Source organism: Salmo trutta, chromosome 31, assembly GCF_901001165.1.
Source record: "Salmo trutta chromosome 31, fSalTru1.1, whole genome shotgun sequence".
Lineage (NCBI taxonomy): Eukaryota > Metazoa > Chordata > Actinopteri > Salmoniformes > Salmonidae > Salmo > Salmo trutta.
Genome location: NC_042987.1, coordinates 44,141,014 through 44,158,731, shown reverse-complemented (window position 1 = coordinate 44,158,731; position 17,718 = coordinate 44,141,014). Strand labels below are relative to the sequence as shown.

General features: G+C 46.6%; 1 protein-coding gene across 1 annotated transcript in view; it reads left to right on the top strand.

Annotated features, from left to right (window-relative positions):
• LOC115170255 (calcium/calmodulin-dependent 3',5'-cyclic nucleotide phosphodiesterase 1C-like) overlaps positions 1-17,718 on the top strand; it is a 39,967-nt gene that overhangs the window by 13,812 nt on the left and 8,437 nt on the right. The window contains exons 7-10 of the mRNA XM_029726657.1: positions 7,594-7,694; positions 8,282-8,410; positions 10,377-10,478; positions 13,722-13,842. Coding sequence (XP_029582517.1) covers positions 7,594-7,694; positions 8,282-8,410; positions 10,377-10,478; positions 13,722-13,842 — 453 coding nt within the window. The remainder of the gene's footprint in view (positions 1-7,593; positions 7,695-8,281; positions 8,411-10,376; positions 10,479-13,721; positions 13,843-17,718) is intronic.

Here is a 17,718-nt window from a genome sequence, read left to right as displayed (position 1 = left end):
GTAATTATGACATAACATTGAAGGTTGTGCAATGTAACAGGAATATTTAGACTTAGGGATGCCACCCGTTAGATAAAATACAGAACGGTTCTGTATTTCACTGAAAGGAAAAACGTTTTGTTTTCGAGATGATAGTTTCCGGATTCGACCATATTAATGACCAAAAGGCTCGTATTTCTGTGTGTTATTATGTTATAATTAAGTCTATGATTTGATAGAGCAGTCTGACTGAGTGGTGGTAGGCAGCAGCAGGCTCGTAAGCATTCATTCAAACAGCACTTTCGCGCGTTTTGCCAGCAGCTCTTCGCTGTGCTTCAAGCATTGCGCTGTTCATGACTTCAAGCCTGTCAATTCCCAAGATTAGGCTGGTGTAATCAATGTGAAATGGCTAGCTAGTTAGCGGGTGCGCGCTAATAGCGTTTCAAACGTCACTCGCTCTGAGACTTGGAGTAGTTGTTTCCCCTTGCTCTACATGGGTAACGCTGCTTCGAGGGTGGCTGTTGTCGATGTGTTCCTGGTTCGAGCCCAGGTAGGAGCGAGGAGAGGGACGGAAGCTATACTGTTACACTGGCAATACTAAAGTGCCTATAAGAACATCCAATAGTCAAAGGTATATGAAATAGAAATCGTATAGAGAGAAATAGTCCTATAATTCCTATAATAACTACAACCTAAAACTTCTTACCTGGGAATATTGAAGACTCATGTTAAAAGGAACCACCAGCTTTCATATGTTCTCATGTTCTGAGCAAGGAACTTAAATGTTAGCTTTTTTACATGGACATATTGCACTTTTACTTTCTTCTCCAACACTTTGTTTTTGCATTATTTAAACCAAATTGAACATGTTTCATTATTTATTTGAGGCTAAATTGATTTTATTGATGTATTATATTAAGTTAAAATAAGTGTTTATTCAGTATTGTTGTAATTGTCACTATTACAAAAAAAATAAAAAATCGTCCGATTAATCGGTATCGGCGTTGATAATAATCGGTCGACCTCTAGAAAATACACAAGAGTTCAGGAGCCTTGCTTTAACAAAGTTAACCATTTTCACTGTAGTGTCAAAAATGGCTTTGAAGCTATCAGGCATTCCCTTGGCAGCAAGAGCCTCTCGGTGGATGCTGCAGTTACCCAAGTGGCGTCGGGAGCAACTTCTTGTACACGAGTTACCTCTCCACTATGTCTCCCTGTCATGGCTTTTGTGCCATCAGTACAGATACCACATTTTGACCACCAAAGTTCATTTGATGTCACACAGCTATCCAGTACTTAAAAAATATCCTTTCTTATGAACAAAAAAATGTAAACAAAATTGTTTTGTTATTTTTTTAAATGTGAATCACATTTTTATTTGTCGTACCCCAGTTTGGGATTACCTGCCGTAGAGGTTAAGGGCTTGCCAGGAAGCATTTCACGGTAAGGTCTACACCTGTTGTATTCCGCACGTGACAAATACACTTTTATTTGATTTGAGAGGGTCAGTCTTTCACTGCAGTCTCTCCAAGTAGACGGGACAGAGGGTCAGCGATGTTGTTTTTCCCTGGTATGTGGACAACACAAAAGTCATAGGGTTGGCATCTCAGCACCCACCGTTTGATGCGAGTGTATGGCTTTGAGTGAGGACTTTAAATCACCTGTAACACCTGATGATCAGTCACTAGATCAAGTTCCCTGCCGTGTACATACAGGTGAAGCCTTTCACCAGCTCAGACTACACATACAGGTGAAGCCTTTCACCAGCCAGACTATACATACAGGTGAAGCCTTTCACCAGCTCAGACTACACATACAGGTGAAGCCTTTCACCAGCCAGACTACACATACAGGTGAAGCCTTTCACCAGCCAGACTATACATACAGGTGAAGCCTTTCACCAGCCAGACTATACATACAGGTGAAGCCTTTCACCAGCCAGACTATACATACAGGTGAAGCCTTTCACCAGCCAAACTATACATACAGGTGAAGCCTTTCACCAGCCAGACTACACATACAGGTGAAGCCTTTCACCAGCCAGACTACACATACAGGTGAAGCCTTTCACCAGCCAGACTATACATACAGGTGAAGCCTTTCACCAGCCAAACTATACATACAGGTGAAGCCTTTCACCAGCCAGACTACACATACAGGTGAAACCTTTCACCAGCCAGACTATACATACAGGTGAAGCCTTTCACCAGCCAGACTATACATACAGGTGAAGCCTTTCACCAGCTCAGACTACACATACAGGTGAAGCCTTTCACCAGCCAGACTACACATACAGGTGAAGCCTTTCACCAGCCAGACTATACATACAGGTGAAGCCTTTCACCAGCCAGACTATACATACAGGTGAAGCCTTTCACCAGCCAGACTATACATACAGGTGAAGCCTTTCACCAGCCAAACTATACATACAGGTGAAGCCTTTCACCAGCCAGACTACACATACAGGTGAAACCTTTCACCAGCCAGACTATACATACAGGTGAAGCCTTTCACCAGCCCAAACTATACATACAGGTGAAGCCCTTCACCAGCCAGACTATACATACAGGTGAAGCCTTTCACCAGCCAGACTATACATACAGGTGAAGCCTTTCACCAGCCCAAACTATACATACAGGTGAAGCCTTTCACCAGCCCAGACTATACATACAGGTGAAGCCTTTCACCAGCCAGACTACACATACAGGTGAAGCCCTTCACCAGCCAGACTACACATACAGGTGAAGCCTTTCACCAGCCAGACTATACATACAGGTGAAGCCTTTCACCAGCGCAAACTATACATACAGGTGAAGCCTTTCACCAGCCCAAACTATACATACAGATGAAGCCCTTCACCAGCCAGACTACACATACAGGTGAAGCCTTTCACCAGCCAGACTATACATACAGGTGAAGCCTTTCACCAGCCCAAACTATACATACAGGTGAGCCTTTCACCAGCCAGACTATACATACAGGTGAAGCCTTTCACCAGCCAGACTATACATACAGGTGAAGCCCTTCACCAGCCAGACTACACATAACAGACTGGATCCATTTCTCTGTGTTGTTCTTGCACAAGCACAGCTCCCAGACACGGTGGTCCTGCGTCTGCTAGTACTTTTGTGGGAGCGTCTTTGTCAAAGTAAGCGGCTTCAGTCAGTTCTCTGTTAATGTCTGAAATGCCTTCTTCTGTTCCAGTCCAAAGTGGAATGTTGTGTTCTTCTTGGTCAACTTCTGTAGAGGCTCTGAGAGTGTAGAGAACTGGGGAATGAAACTACTGCGGTAGCTGGCTAACCCTAGCGAGCTACAAACCTCTGATGCAGCCTCAGGCTCCATGGCCTCGAACCACTGCTCTCATAGTCTTCCAGCTATCCTCCCTGGTCTCGACCCCTGCTCTCATAGTCTTTCAGCTGTTCTCCCTGGTCTCGAACCACTGCTCTCATAGTCTTCCAGCTGTCCTCACTGGTCTCAACCACTGCTCTCATAGTCTTCCAACTGTCCTCCCTGGTCTCAACCACTGCTCTCATAGTCTTCCAGCTGTCCTCCCTGGTCTCGACTACGGCTCTCATAGTCTTTCAGCTGTCCTCCCTGGTCTCGACCACTGTTCTCATAGTCTTCCAGCTGTCCTCCCTGGTCTCAACCACTGCTCTCATAGTTTTCAGCTGTCCTCCCTGGTTTCAACCACTGCTCTCATAGTCATCCAGCTGTCCTCACTGGTCTCGACCACTGCTCTCATAGTCTTTCAGCTGTCCTCCCTGGCCTCAACCACTGCTCTCATAGTCGTCCAACTGTCCTCACTGGTCTCAACCACTGCTCTCATAGTCTTCCAGCTGTCCTCCCTGACCTCGAACCACTGCTCTCATAGTCTTCCAGCTGTCCTCCCTGGTCTCGACGACTGCTCTCATAGTCTTCCAGCTGTCCTCCCTGGCCTCGAACCACTGCTCTCATAGTCTTCCAGCTGTCCTCCCTGGCCTCGAACCACTGCTCTCATAGTCTTCCAGCTGTCCTCACCGGCCTCGAACCACTGCTCTCATAGTCTTCCAGCTGTCCTCCCTGGCCTCGAACCGCTGCTCTCATAGTCTTCCAGCTGTCCTCCCTGGTCTCGACTACTGCTCTCATGGTCTTCCAGCTGTCCTCCCTGGTCTCAACCACTGCTCTCATAGTCTTCCAGCTGTCCTCCCTGGTCTCGACCACTGCTCTCATAGTCTATCAGCTGTCCTCCCTGGTCTCAACCACTGCTCTCATAGTCTTCCAGCTGTCCTCCCTGGTCTCAACCACTGCTCTCATAGTCTTCCAGCTGTGGCACTGAAGCCCTTCTGTGAGAGTAGCATGCCCATAAACACCAACTTGTCCATGTTGACCTGACACTGCTCTGAGTTGCGAGTCAGTCCACAATTCTTCATCCTGTTGAGGATGTCATCCAATATGTTCTCCATCCCCTCGATGCCTGTCGGTGTTGTTGTGATTTCATGTTGATACCAACTTGCTCGCCGATGAAACTCCAAATATGTGTATCCCATTATGCACTGCAAACGTTGCTATGCCTCTCGACTCTTGTGTTAGCTCCAACTGATGGTAGGCCCATTTAAGATCCAGTTTACTGAACTTGACAGACCCAATCATTCCTTGCAGAAGTTCATCTACTGTAGGGATCGGCTACCTGCCACGTTTGATTGCTGTGTTTGCTTATCTCATGTCCAGACAGTCTTATGTCGCCGTCTTGTTTGGCACCACCACTACCGGATTCACCCATGGTTTGGCACCATCCACTCTCTCCAATACACAGCTTCTCTCCAGTGGAATGGTACACACCTACGGGTCTGTGGTACTGGTCCACAGCTTCTCTCAGGTGGAATGGTACACACCTACGGTTCTGTGGTACTGGTCCACAGCTTCTCTCAGGTGGAATGGTACACACCTACGGGTCTGTGTTACAGAGTCAATGTGTGGGGGCACCGGTTAGTTGAGGTAATATGTACATGTAGGTAGAGTTAATTAAAGTGACTATGCATAGATGACAACAGAGTGGCAGTGGTGTGGACAGGGGGGGGGGCAATGCAAATAGTCTGGGTAGCCATTTAACTAGATGTTCAGGAGTCTTTTGGCTTGGGGGTAGAAGCTGTTTAGAAGCCTCTTGGACCTAGACTTGGCGCTCCGGTACCGCTTGCCGTGCGGTAGCAGAGAGAACAGTCTATGACTAGGGTGGCTGGGGTCTATGACAATTTTTAGGGCCTTCTTTTGACACCGCCTGGTATAGAGGTCCTGGATGGCAGGAAGCTTGGCCCCAGTGATGTACTGGGCCATACACACTACCTTCTCTAGTGCCTTGCGGTCGGAGGACGAGCAGTTGCCATACCAGGCAGCTATGCAACCAGTCAGGATGCTCTCGATGGTGCAGCTGTACCCTCTTCACAACTGTCTTGGTGTGCTTGGACCATGATAGTTTGTTGGTGATGTGGACACCAAGGAACTTGAAGCTCTCAACCTGCTCCACTACAGCCCCGTCGATGAGAATGGGGGTGTGCTCGGTCCTCCTTTTCCTGTAGTCCACAATCATCTCCTTTGTCTTTATCACGTTGAGGGAGAGGTTGTTGTCCTGGCACCACCCAGCCAGGTCTCTGACCTCCTCCCTATAGGCTGTCTCGTCGTTATTGGTGATCAGGCCCACCACTGTTGTGTCATCGGCAAACTTAATGATGGTGTTGGAGTCGTACCTGGCCGTGCAGTCATGAGTGAACAGGGAGTACAGGAGAGGACTGAGCACGCACCCCTGAGGGGCTCCTGTGTTGAGGATCATCGTGGCGGATGTTTTGTTACCTACCCTTACCACCTTGGGGCGGCCCGTCAGGAAGTCCAGGATCCAGTTGCACAGGGAGGTGTTTAGTCCCAGGGTCCTTAGCTTAGTGATGAGCTTTGAGGGCACTATGGTGTTGAATGCTGAGCTGTAGTCAATGAATAGCATTCTCACATAGGTGTTCCTTTTGTCCAGGTGGGAAAGGGCAGTGTGGAGTGGAATAGAGATTGCATCATCTGTGGATCTGTTGGGGCAGTATGCAAATTGGAGTGGGTTTAGGGTTTCTGGGTTGATGATGTTGATGTGAGCCATGACCAGCCTTTCAAAGCACTTCATGGCTACAGACGTGAGTGCTATGGGTCGGTAGTCATTTAGGCAGGTTGCCTTAGTGTTCTTGGGCACAGAGACTATGGTGGTCTGCTTAAAACTTGTTGGTATTACAGACTCAATCAGGGACAGGTTGAAAATGTCATTGAAGATACTTGACAGTTGGTTAGGGCATGCTTGGAGTACACGTCCTGGTAATCCGTCTGGCACTGCGGCCTTGTGAATGTTGACCTGTTTAAAGGTCTTACTCACATTAAATATAATTTTCAAATGTTATTCTCATCACCATTGTTCCATCCTTTACTTACAACGTGGGCTAAGTTAGGATATTATACTGAATTGGTAAATTTCAACTTGATAGAAAAGGAGACTGATAGAACAGGAGGCTGATAGAACAGGAGACTGATAGAACAGGAGGCTGATAGAACAGGAGACTGATAGAACAGGAGACTGATAGAACAGGAGGCTGATATAACAGGAGACTGATGGAACAGGAGGCTGATAGAACAGGAGGCTGATAGAACAGGAGGCTGATAGAACAGGAGACTGATAGAACAGGAGGCTGATAGAACAGGAGACTGATAGAACAGGAGGCTGATAGAACAGGAGACTGATAGAACAGGAGGCTGATAGAACAGGAGACTGATAGAACAGGAGACTGATAGAACAGGAGACTGATAGAACAGGAGACTGATAGAACATTAGACTGATAGAACAGGACACTGATAGAACAGGAGGCTGATAGAACAGGAGGCTGATAGAACAGGAGACTGATAGAACAGGAGGCTGATAGAACAGGAGGCTGATAGAACAGGAGACTGATAGAACAGGAGGCTGATAGAACAGGAGGCTGATAGAACAGGAGACTGATAGAACAGGAGGCTGATAGAACAGGAGACTGATAGAACAGGAGGCTGATAGAACAGGAGGCTGATAGAACAGGAGACTGATAGAACAGGAGACTGATAGAACATTAGACTGATAGAACAGGAGGCTGATAGAACAGGAGGCTGATGGAACAGGAGACTGATGGAACAGGAGGCTGATGGAACAGGAGACTGATAGAACAGGAGACTGATAGAACAGGAGACTGATAGAACAGGAGGCTGATAGAACAGGAGACTGATAGAACAGGAGACTGATAGAACAGGAGACTGATAGAACAGGAGGCTGATAGAACAGGAGACTGATAGAACAGGAGGCTGATAGAACAGGAGGCTGATAGAACAGGAGACTGATAGAACAGGAGGCTGATAGAACAGGAGGCTGATAGAACAGGAGACTGATAGAACAGGAGGCTGATAGAACAGGAGACTGATAGAACAGGAGGCTGATAGAACAGGAGGCTGATAGAACAGGAGGCTGATAGAACAGGAGACTGATAGAACATGATGTAATGTTCAACTGTTACGTTTGTTATTTCCACACCCTCTTCTCCTTTCTCTCCTTTCTGTATGGTCTCTCTCTACGGTGTCTGTCGGACGCAGCATTGGTTGACTGAGCTAGAGATCTTTGCGATGATCTTTGCAGCAGCGGTTCACGACTACGAACACACTGGAACCACCAACAATTTCCACATCCAGACCAGGTAATAGATGACTGATATAACAGATCCAGACCAGGTAATAGATGACTGATCTAACAGATCCAGACCAGGTAATAGATGACTGATATAACAGATCCAGACCAGGTAATAGATGACTGATCTAACAGATCCAGACCAGGTAATAGATGACTGATCTAACAGATCCAGACCAGGTAATAGATGACTGATCTAACAGATCCAGACCAGGTAATAGATGACTGATCTAACAGATCCAGACCAGGTAATAGATGACTGATCTAACAGATCCAGACCAGGTAATAGATGACTGATCTAACAGATCCAGACCAGGTAATAGATGACTGATCTAACAGATCCAGACCAGGTAATAGATTACTGATCTAACAGATCCAGACCAGGTAATAGATGACTGATGTAACAGAACCAGACCAGGTAATAGATGACTGATCTAACAGATCCAGACCAGGTAATAGATGACTGATCTAACAGATCCAGACCAGGTAATAGATTACTGATCTAACAGATCCAGACCAGGTAATAGATGACTGATGTAACAGAACCAGACCAGGTAATAGATGACTGAAAATATGACAATACGAACGTGTCTCCAGATCAGACACAGCGATCCTGTACAATGACCGGTCTGTTCTAGAGAGCCACCATGTCAGCGCTGCATATCGCCTCCTACAGGACGACGATGAGATCAACATACTATACAACCTGTCTAAAGACGACTGGAGGTGAGACATTCATAAAATGTAATAAATATGTAATAGGAGTAATAGGAGTGTAATAACACGTAATAACATGTCATAGGAGTAATAGGAGTGTAATAACACGTAATAACATCTTCCAAGTTTTATTCGTTGTGAAGGACATGCATGGAATACGTCCAATGAAATGCTTACTTGCAGGTTCCTTCTCGACAATGTCTGTCTGTCTCCCCAGAGAGCTGAGGGGGCCTGGTAGGAGAGATGGTTCTGTCTCCCCAGAGAGCTGAGGGGCCTGGTAGGAGAGATGGTTATGTCTGTCTCCCCAGAGAGCTGAGGGGCCTGGTAGGAGAGATGGTTCTGTCTCCCCAGAGAGCTGAGGGGGCCTGGTAGGAGAGATGGTTCTGCTGTCTCCCCAGAGAGCTGAGGGGCCTGGTAGGAGAGATGGTTGTCTGTCTCCCCAGAGAGCTGAGGGGCCTGGTAGGAGAGATGGTTCTGTCTGTCTCCCCAGAGAGCTGAGGGGCCTGGTAGGAGAGATGGTTCTGTCTGTCTCCCCAGAGAGCTGAGGGGCCTGGTAGGAGAGATGGTTCTGTCTCCCCAGAGAGCTGAGGGGCCTGGAAGGAGAGATGGTTCTGTCTCCCCAGAGAGCTGAGGGGCCTGGTAGGAGAGATGGTTCTGTCTGTCTCCCCAGAGAGCTGAGGGGGCCTGGTAGGAGAGATGGTTCTGTCTGTCTCCCCAGAGAGCTGAGGGGGCCTGGTAGGAGAGATGGTTCTGTCTGTCTCCCCAGAGAGCTGAGGGGCCTGGTAGGAGAGATGGTTCTGTCTGTCTCCCCAGAGAGCTGAGGAGCCTGGTAGGAGAGATGGTTATGTCTGTCTCCCCAGAGAGCTGAGGGGCCTGGTAGGAGAGATGGTTCTGTCTGTCTCCCCAGAGAGCTGAGGGGGCCTGGTAGGAGAGATGGTTCTGTCTCCCCAGAGAGCTGAGGGGCCTGGTAGGAGAGATGGTTCTGTCTGTCTCCCCAGAGAGCTGAGGGGCCTGGTAGGAGAGATGGTTCTGTCTGTCTCCCCAGAGAGCTGAGGGGCCTGGTAGGAGAGATGGTTCTGTCTGTCTCCCCAGAGAGCTGAGGGGCCTGGTAGGAGAGATGGTTCTGTCTGTCTCCCCAGAGAGCTGAGGGGCCTGGTAGGAGAGATGGTTCTGTCTGTCTCCCCAGAGAGCTGAGGGGCCTGGTAGGAGAGATGGTTCTGTCTGTCTCCCCAGAGAGCTGAGGGGCCTGGTAGGAGAGATGGTTCTGTCTGTCTCCCCAGAGAGCTGAGGGGCCTGGTAGGAGAGATGGTTCTGTCTGTCTCCCCAGAGAGCTGAGGGGGCCTGGTAGGAGAGATGGTTCTGTCTGTCTCCCCAGAGAGCTGAGGGGCCTGGTAGGAGAGATGGTTCTGTCTCCCCAGAGAGCTGAGGGGCCTGGTAGGAGAGATGGTTCTGTCTGTCTCCCCAGAGAGCTGAGGGGGCCTGGTAGGAGAGATGGTTCTGTCTGTCTCCCCAGAGAGCTGAGGGGCCTGTTAGGAGAGATGGTTCTGTCTGTCTCCCCAGAGAGCTGAGGGGCCTGGTAGGAGAGATGGTTCTGTCTGTCTCCCCAGAGAGCTGAGGGGTCTGGTAGGAGAGATGGTTCTGTCTATCTGTAGAGAGCTGAGGGGCCTGGTAGGAGAGATGGTTCTGTCTGTCTGTAGAGAGCTGAGGGGCCTGGTAGGAGAGATGGTTCTGGCTACAGACATGCTGCTCCTCTCTCTAACCCTAACCTGTCTGTCTGTCTGTCTGTCTGTCTGTCTGTCTGTCTGTCTGTCTGTCTGTCTGTCTGTCTGTCTGTCTGTCTGTCTGTCTGTCTGTCTGTCTGTCTGTCTGTCTGTCTGTCTGTAGAGAGCTGAGGAGTCTGGTGGTAGAGATGGTCCTGGCTACAGACATGCTGCTCCTCTCTCTAACCCTAACCTGTCTGTCTGTCTGTCTGTAGAGAGCTGAGGAGCCTGGTGGTAGAGATGGTCCTGGCTACAGACATGTCCTGTCACTTCCAGCAGCTGAAACATATGAAGAACTTTCTCCAGCAACCGGAGGGGTGAGACTTAACAGCCTCCCGATCTTCTATACATCTATATCTATATCTATACATCTATATCTATATCTATACATCTATATCTATATCTATACATCTACATCTATATCTATACATCTATATCTATATCTATACATCTATATCTATATCTATACATCTACATCTATATCTCCTCCCCATTCCTGTCCTCTCCTCTGTCTCCTCTATTAGTTCCTGTCCTCTCCTCTGTCTCCTCTGTTAGTTCCTGTCCTCTCCTCCTTCTCCTCTGTCCTGATCCTCTATTAGTTCCTGTCCTCTCCTCTGTCCTGATCCTCTGTTAGTTCCTGTCCTCTCCTCTGTCCTGATCCTCTATTAGTTCCTGTCCTCTCCTCTGTCTCCTCTGTCCTGATCCTCTATTAGTTCCTGTCCTCTCCTCTGTCCTGATCCTCTATTAGTTCCTGTCCTCTCCTCTGTCCTGATCCTCTATTAGTTCCTGTCCTCTCGTCTGTCTCCTCTGTCCTGTTCCTCTATTAGTTCCTGTCCTCTCCTCTGTCCTGATCCTCTATTAGTTCCTGTCCTCTCCTCTGTCCTGATCCTCTATTAGTTCCTGTCCTCTCCTCTGTCTCCTCTGTCCTTATCCTCTATTAGTTCCTGTCCTCTCCTCTGTCTCCTCTGTCCTGATCCTCTATTAGTTCCTGTCCTCTCCTCTGTCCTGATCCTCTATTAGTTCCTGTCCTCTCCTCTGTCTCCTCTGTCCTGATCCTCTATTAGTTCCTGTCCTCTCCTCTGTCCTGATCCTCTGTTAGTTCCTGTCCTCTCCTCTGTCCTGATCCTCTATTAGTTCCTGTCCTCTCCTCTGTCCTGTTCCTCTATTAGTTCCTGTCCTCTCCTCTGTCTCCTCTGTCCTGATCCTCTATTAGTTCCTGTTCTCTCCTCTGTCCTGATCCTCTGTTAGTTCCTGTCCTCTCCTCTGTCTCCTCTGTCCTGATCCTCTATTAGTTCCTGTTCTCTCCTCTATCTCCTCTGTCCTGACCCTCTAATAGATCCTGTCCTCTCCTCTGTCCTGTTCCTCTATTAGTTCCTGTCCTCTCCTCTGTCTCCTCTGTCCTGATCCTCTGTTAGTTCCGGTCCTCTCCTCTGTCCTGAGCCTCTATTAGTTCCTGTCCTCTCCTCTGTCCTGATCCTCTTTTAGTTCCTGTCCTCTCCTCTGTCTCCTCTGTCCTGATCCTATATTAGTTCCTGTCCTCTCCTCTGTCCTGTTCCTCTATTAGTTCCTGTCCTCTCCTCTGTCCTGATCCTCTATTAGTTCTTGTCCTCTCCTCTGTCTCCTCTGTCCTGTTCCTCTATTAGTTCCTGTCCTCTCCTCTGTCCTGAACCTCTATTCGTTCCTGTCCTCTCCTCTGTCCTGATCCTCTATTAGTTCCTGTCCTCTCCTCTGTCTCCTCTGTCCTGATCCTCTATTAGTTCCTGTCCTCTCCTCTGTCTCCTCTGTGCTGTTCCTCTATTAGTTCCTGTCCTCTCCTCTGTCCTGACCCTCTATTAGTTCCTGTCCTCTCCTCTGTCTCCTCTGTCCTGATCCTCTATTAGTTCCTGTCCTCTCCTCTGTCCTGATCCTCTATTAGTTCCTGTCCTCTCCTCTGTCTCCTCTGTCCTGATCCTCTATTAGTTCCTGTCCTCTCCTCTGTCCTGATCCTCTATTAGTTCCTGTCCTCTCCTCTGTCTCCTCTGTCCTTATCCTCTATTAGTTCCTGTCCTCTCCTCTGTCTCCTCTGTCCTGATCCTCTATTAGTTCCTGTTCTCTCCTCTGTCTCCTCTGTCCTTATCCTCTATTAGTTCCTGTCCTCTCCTCTGTCCTGATCCTCTATTAGTTCCTGTCCTCTCCTCTGTCCTGATCCTCTGTTAGTTCCTGTCCTCTTCTCTGTCCTGATCCTCTATTAGTTCCTGTCCTCTCCTCTGTCCTCTCCTCTATTAGTTCCTCTCCTCTGTCTCCTCTGTCCTGATCCTCTGTTAGTTCCGGTCCTCTCCTCTGTCCTGAGCCTCTATTAGTTCCTGTCCTCTCCTCTGTCCTGATCCTCTATTAGTTCCTGTCCTCTCCTCTGTCTCCTCTGTCCTGATCCTATATTAGTTCCTGTCCTCTCCTCTGTCCTGTTCCTCTATTAGTTCCTGTCCTCTCCTCTGTCCTGATCCTCTATTAGTTCCTGTCCTCTCCTCTGTCTCCTCTGTCCTGTTCCTCTATTAGTTCCTGTCCTCTCCTCTGTCCTGAACCTCTATTCGTTCCTGTCCTCTCCTCTGTCCTGATCCTCTATTAGTTCCTGTCCTCTCCTCTGTCTCCTCTGTCCTGATCCTCTATTAGTTCCTGTCCTCTCCTCTGTCTCCTCTGTCCTGATCCTCTGTTAGTTCCTGTAACCTTCAGCAGTGACTAGCGGTCAGTCAACATGATGTGTGTTGAGCTACTGTATTAAGACTGGGTCAGAGTGACTGGGTCAGAGTGACTGGGTCAGAGTGAGTGGGTCAGAGTGACTGGGTCAGAGTGACTGGGTCTATAACAGCCATTGGGTCAGAGTGACTGGGTCTATAACAGCCATTGGGTCAGAGTGACTGGGTCAGAGTGACTGGGTCTCTAACAGCCACTGGGCCAGAGTGACTGGGTCAGAGTGACTGGGTCTATAACAGCCATTGGGTCAGAGTGACTGGGTCTATAACAGCCATTGGGTCAGAGTGACTGGGTCAGAGTGACTGGGTCTATAACAGCCATTGGGTCAGAGTGACTGGGTCTCTAACAGCCACTGGGCCAGAGTGACTGGGTCAGAGTGACTGGGTCAGAGTGACTGGGTCTCTAACAGCCATTGGGTCAGAGTGACTGGGTCAGAGTGACTGGGTCAGAGTGACTGGGTCTCTAACAGCCATTGGGTCAGAGTGACTGGGTCAGAGTGACTGGGTCTATAACAGCCCATACAGACTGACTGCTGAACTCTGACCTTGTCCTTGTTACAACACATATAGACTGACTGCGAACTCTGACCTTGTCCTTGTTACAACACATATAGACTGACTGCTGAACTCTGACCTTGTCCTTGTTACAACCCCTACAGACTGACTGCTGTCATGTCATGGATTTACCCTTCTATGTGACTCCAATATTGAGACAAAAACTCTGTCACTGCTGCTAACTATTTAACCGTGTGTGTGTGTGTGTGTGTGTGTGTGTGTGTGTGTGTGTGTGTGTGTGTGTGTGTGTGTGTGTGTGTGTGTGTGTGTGTCCACCAGGATCGATAAACCCAAAGCCATGTCTTTGCTGCTCCATACAGCTGATATCAGCCACCCAGCTAAGACATGGGACCTACACCACCGCTGGACAGCATCCCTTCTGGAGGAGTTCTTCAGACAGGTAACCTCTAACCTCTAACCTCTAACCCTACACCACCGCTGGACAGCATCCCTTCTGGAGGAGTTCTTCAGACAGGTAACCTCTAACCTCTGACCTCTAACCCTACACCACCGCTGGACAGCATCCCTTCTGGAGGAGTTCTTCAGACAGGTAACCTCTGATCTCTAACCCTTGACCTCTAATTATTCTGTGTTGACAGGTCTTATGGGGTTCTAGTTTATTATGCTGTGTTGACAGGTCTTATGGGGTTCTAGTTTATTATGCTGTATTGACAGGTCTTATGGGGTTCTAGTTTATTATTCTGTGTTGACAGGTCTTATGGGGTTCTAGTTTATTATTCTGTGTTGACAGGTCTTATGGGGTTCTAGTTTATTATGCTGTGTTGACAGGTCTTATGGGGTTCTAGTTTATTATGCTGTGTTGACAGGTCTTATGGGGTTCTAGTTTATTATGCTGTGTTGACAGGGCTTATGGGGTTCTAGTTTATTATGCTGTGTTGACAGGTCTTATGGGGTTCTAGTTTATTATGCTGTGTTGACAGGTCTTATGGGGTTCTAGTTTATTATGCTGTGTTGACAGGGCTTATGGGGTTCTAGTTTATTATGCTGTGTTGACAGGTCTTATAGCCTTATAGTATTATCACATTTCCACTTGTCTAATGTCCATTGCTCGTGTTTCTTGGCTCAAGCAAGTCTCTTCTTCTTACTGGTGTCCTTTAGTAGTGGTTCCTTTGCAGCAATTAGACCATGAAGGCCTGATTCACACAGTCTCCTCTGAACAGTTGATGTTGATATGTGTCTGTTACTTGAACTCCGAAGTATTTTTTGGGCTTCAATCTGAGGCTGGTAACTCTAATGAACTTATCCTCTGCAGCAGAGGGAACTCTGGGTCTTCCTTTCCTGTGGTGGTCCTCATGAGAGCCAGTTTCATCATAGCACTTGATGGTTTTTGCGACTGCACTTGAAGAAACGAATTGACTGACCTTATTGCCTAATGTAATGATGGACTGTCATTTCTGTTTGCTTATTTGAGCTGTTCTTGCCATAATATGGACTTGGTCTTTTACCAAATAGGGCTATCTTATGTATATTACCCCTACCTAAACAACACAACTGATTGGCTCAAACGGAACTTCTTTGGGATTGGTGTCCCTTCGACGGGATGGTTGAGATAATGTAAGCTAATGCGATTAGCATGAGGTTGTAAGTAGCAAGAACATTTCCCAGGACATAGACATATCTGACATTGGCAGAAAGCTTAAATTCTTGTTAATCTAACTGCACTGTCCAATTTACAGTAGCTATTACTGTGAAATGATACCATGCTATTTTTTGAGGAGAGTTCACTGTTTTGAACATGAAAAGTTATTAATAAACAAAATAGGCACATTTGGGCAGTCTTGACACAACATTTTGAACAGAAATGCAATGGTTCATTGGATCAAGGTAAAACTTGGCAATACACTGCTGCCATCTAGTGGCCAAAATCTAAATTGCACCTGGGCTGTAATAATACATTATAGCCTTTCTCTTGCGTTTCAAAGATGATGGTACAAAAAAATTCAAAAAACGGTTGTTTTTTTCTTCGTATTATCTTTTACCAGATCTATTGTGTTGTATTCTCCCACATTCCTTTCACATTTCCATAAACTTCAAAGTGTTTCCTTTCAAATGGTACCAATAATATGCATATCCTTGCTTCAGGTCCTGAGCTACAGGCAGTTAGATTTGGGTATGTCATTTTAGGCGAAAATTGAAAAAAAAGGGGCCGATCCTTTAGAGGTTTTAAGAAGGAAAGAAACTCCAAAAATTTACTTTTAACAAGGCACACCTGTTAATTGAAATGCATTCCAGTTGACTACCTCATGAAGCTGGTTGAGAGAATGCCAAAAGTGTGCAAAGCTGTCATCAAGGCAAAATGTGGCTACTTTGAAAAATCTCAAATATAAAATATATTTTGATTTGTTTAACATTTTTTGGTTACTGCATGATTCCATGTGTCATTTCATAGTTTTGATGTCTTCACTATTATTCTACAATGTAGCAAATAGTCAAAATAAAGAAAAACCCTTGAATGAGTAGGTGTCCAAACCTTTGACTGGTACCGTATACAGTTGAAGTCGGAAGTTTACATACACCTTAGCCAAATATATTTAAACTCAGTTTTCACAATTCCTGACTTTCAGTTAGGATCACCACTTTATTTTAAGGATGTGAAATGTCAGAATAATAGTAGAGAGAATTATTTATTTATTTCAGCTTTTATTTCTTTCATCACATTCCCCGTGGGTCAGAAGTTTACATACACTCAATTATTTTATGGTAGTATTGCCTTTCAATTGTTTAACTTGGGTCAAACGTTTTGGGTAGCCTTCCACAAGCTTCCCACAATAAGTTTGGTGCATTTTGGCCCATTCCTCCTGACAGAGCTGGTGTAACTGAGTCAGGTTTGTAGGCCTCCTTGCTCACACACACTTTTTCAGTTCTGCCCACACATTTTCTATGGGATTGAGGTCAGGGCTTTGTGATGGTCACTCCAATACCTTGACTTTGTTGTCCTTAAGCCATTTTGCCACTTTGGAAGTATGCTTGGGGTCATTGACCATTTGGAAGACCCATTTGCGACCAAGCTTTAATTTCCTGACTGACGTCTTGAGATGTTGCTTCAATATATCCACATAATTTTCCTCACGATGTCAGCTATTTTGTGAAGTGCACCAGTCCCTCCTGCAGCAAAGCACCCCCACAACATGATGCTGCCACCCCCGTGCTTCACGGTTGGGATGGTGTTCTTCGGCTTGCAAGCATCCCCCTTTTTCCTCCAAACATAACGATGGTCATTATGGCCAACAGTTCTATTTTTGTTTCATCAGACCAGAGGACATTTCTCCAAAAAGTACGATCTTTGTCCCCATGTGCAGTTGCAAATCGTAGTCTGGCTTTTTATGGCGGTTTTGGAGCAGTGGCTTCTTCCTTGCTGAGCGGCCTTTCAGGTTATGTCAATATAGGACTCGTTTTAATGTGGATATAGATACTTTTGTACCTGTTTCCTCCAGGATTTTCACAAGGTCCTTTGTTGTTGTTCTGGGATTGATTTGCACTTCTCGCACCAAAGTTTGTTCATCTCTAGGAGACAGAACACGTCTCCTTCCTGAGTGGTATGACGGCTGCGTGGTCCCATGGTGTTTATACTTTGTACAGATGAACGTGGTACCTTCAGGTGTTTAGAAATTGCTCCCAAGGATGAACCAGACTTGTGGAGGTCTACAATTTTTTTCTGAGGTCTTGGCTGATTTCTTTTGATTTTCCCATGATGTCAAACAAAGAGGCACTGAGTTTGAAGGTAGGCCTTGAAATACATCCACAGGCACACCTCCAATTGACTCAAATGATGTCAATTAGCCTATCAGAAGCTTCCAAAGCCATGACATAATTTTATGGAATTTTCCAAGCTGTTTAAAGGCACAGTTAACTTAGTGTATGTAAACTTCTGACCCACTGGAATTGTGATACAGTGAATTATACAGTGAAATAATCTGTCTGTAAACAATTGTTGGAAAAATTACTTGTGTCATGCACAAAGAAGATGTCCGAACCGACTTGCCAAAACTATAGTTTGTTAACAAGAAATTTGTGGAGTGATTGAAAAACAAGTTTTAATGACTCCAATCTAAGTGTATGTATGTGTATTTATATTTGTATTTGTATTTATTATGGATCCACAGTAGCTGCTGCCAAGGTAACCCTTCCTGGGGTCCAGCAAAATTAAGGCAGTTTATACCATTTTAAAAACATTACAATACATTCACAGATTTCACAACACACTGTGTTCCCTCAGACCCCTACTCTACTACCACATATCTACAATACACTGTGT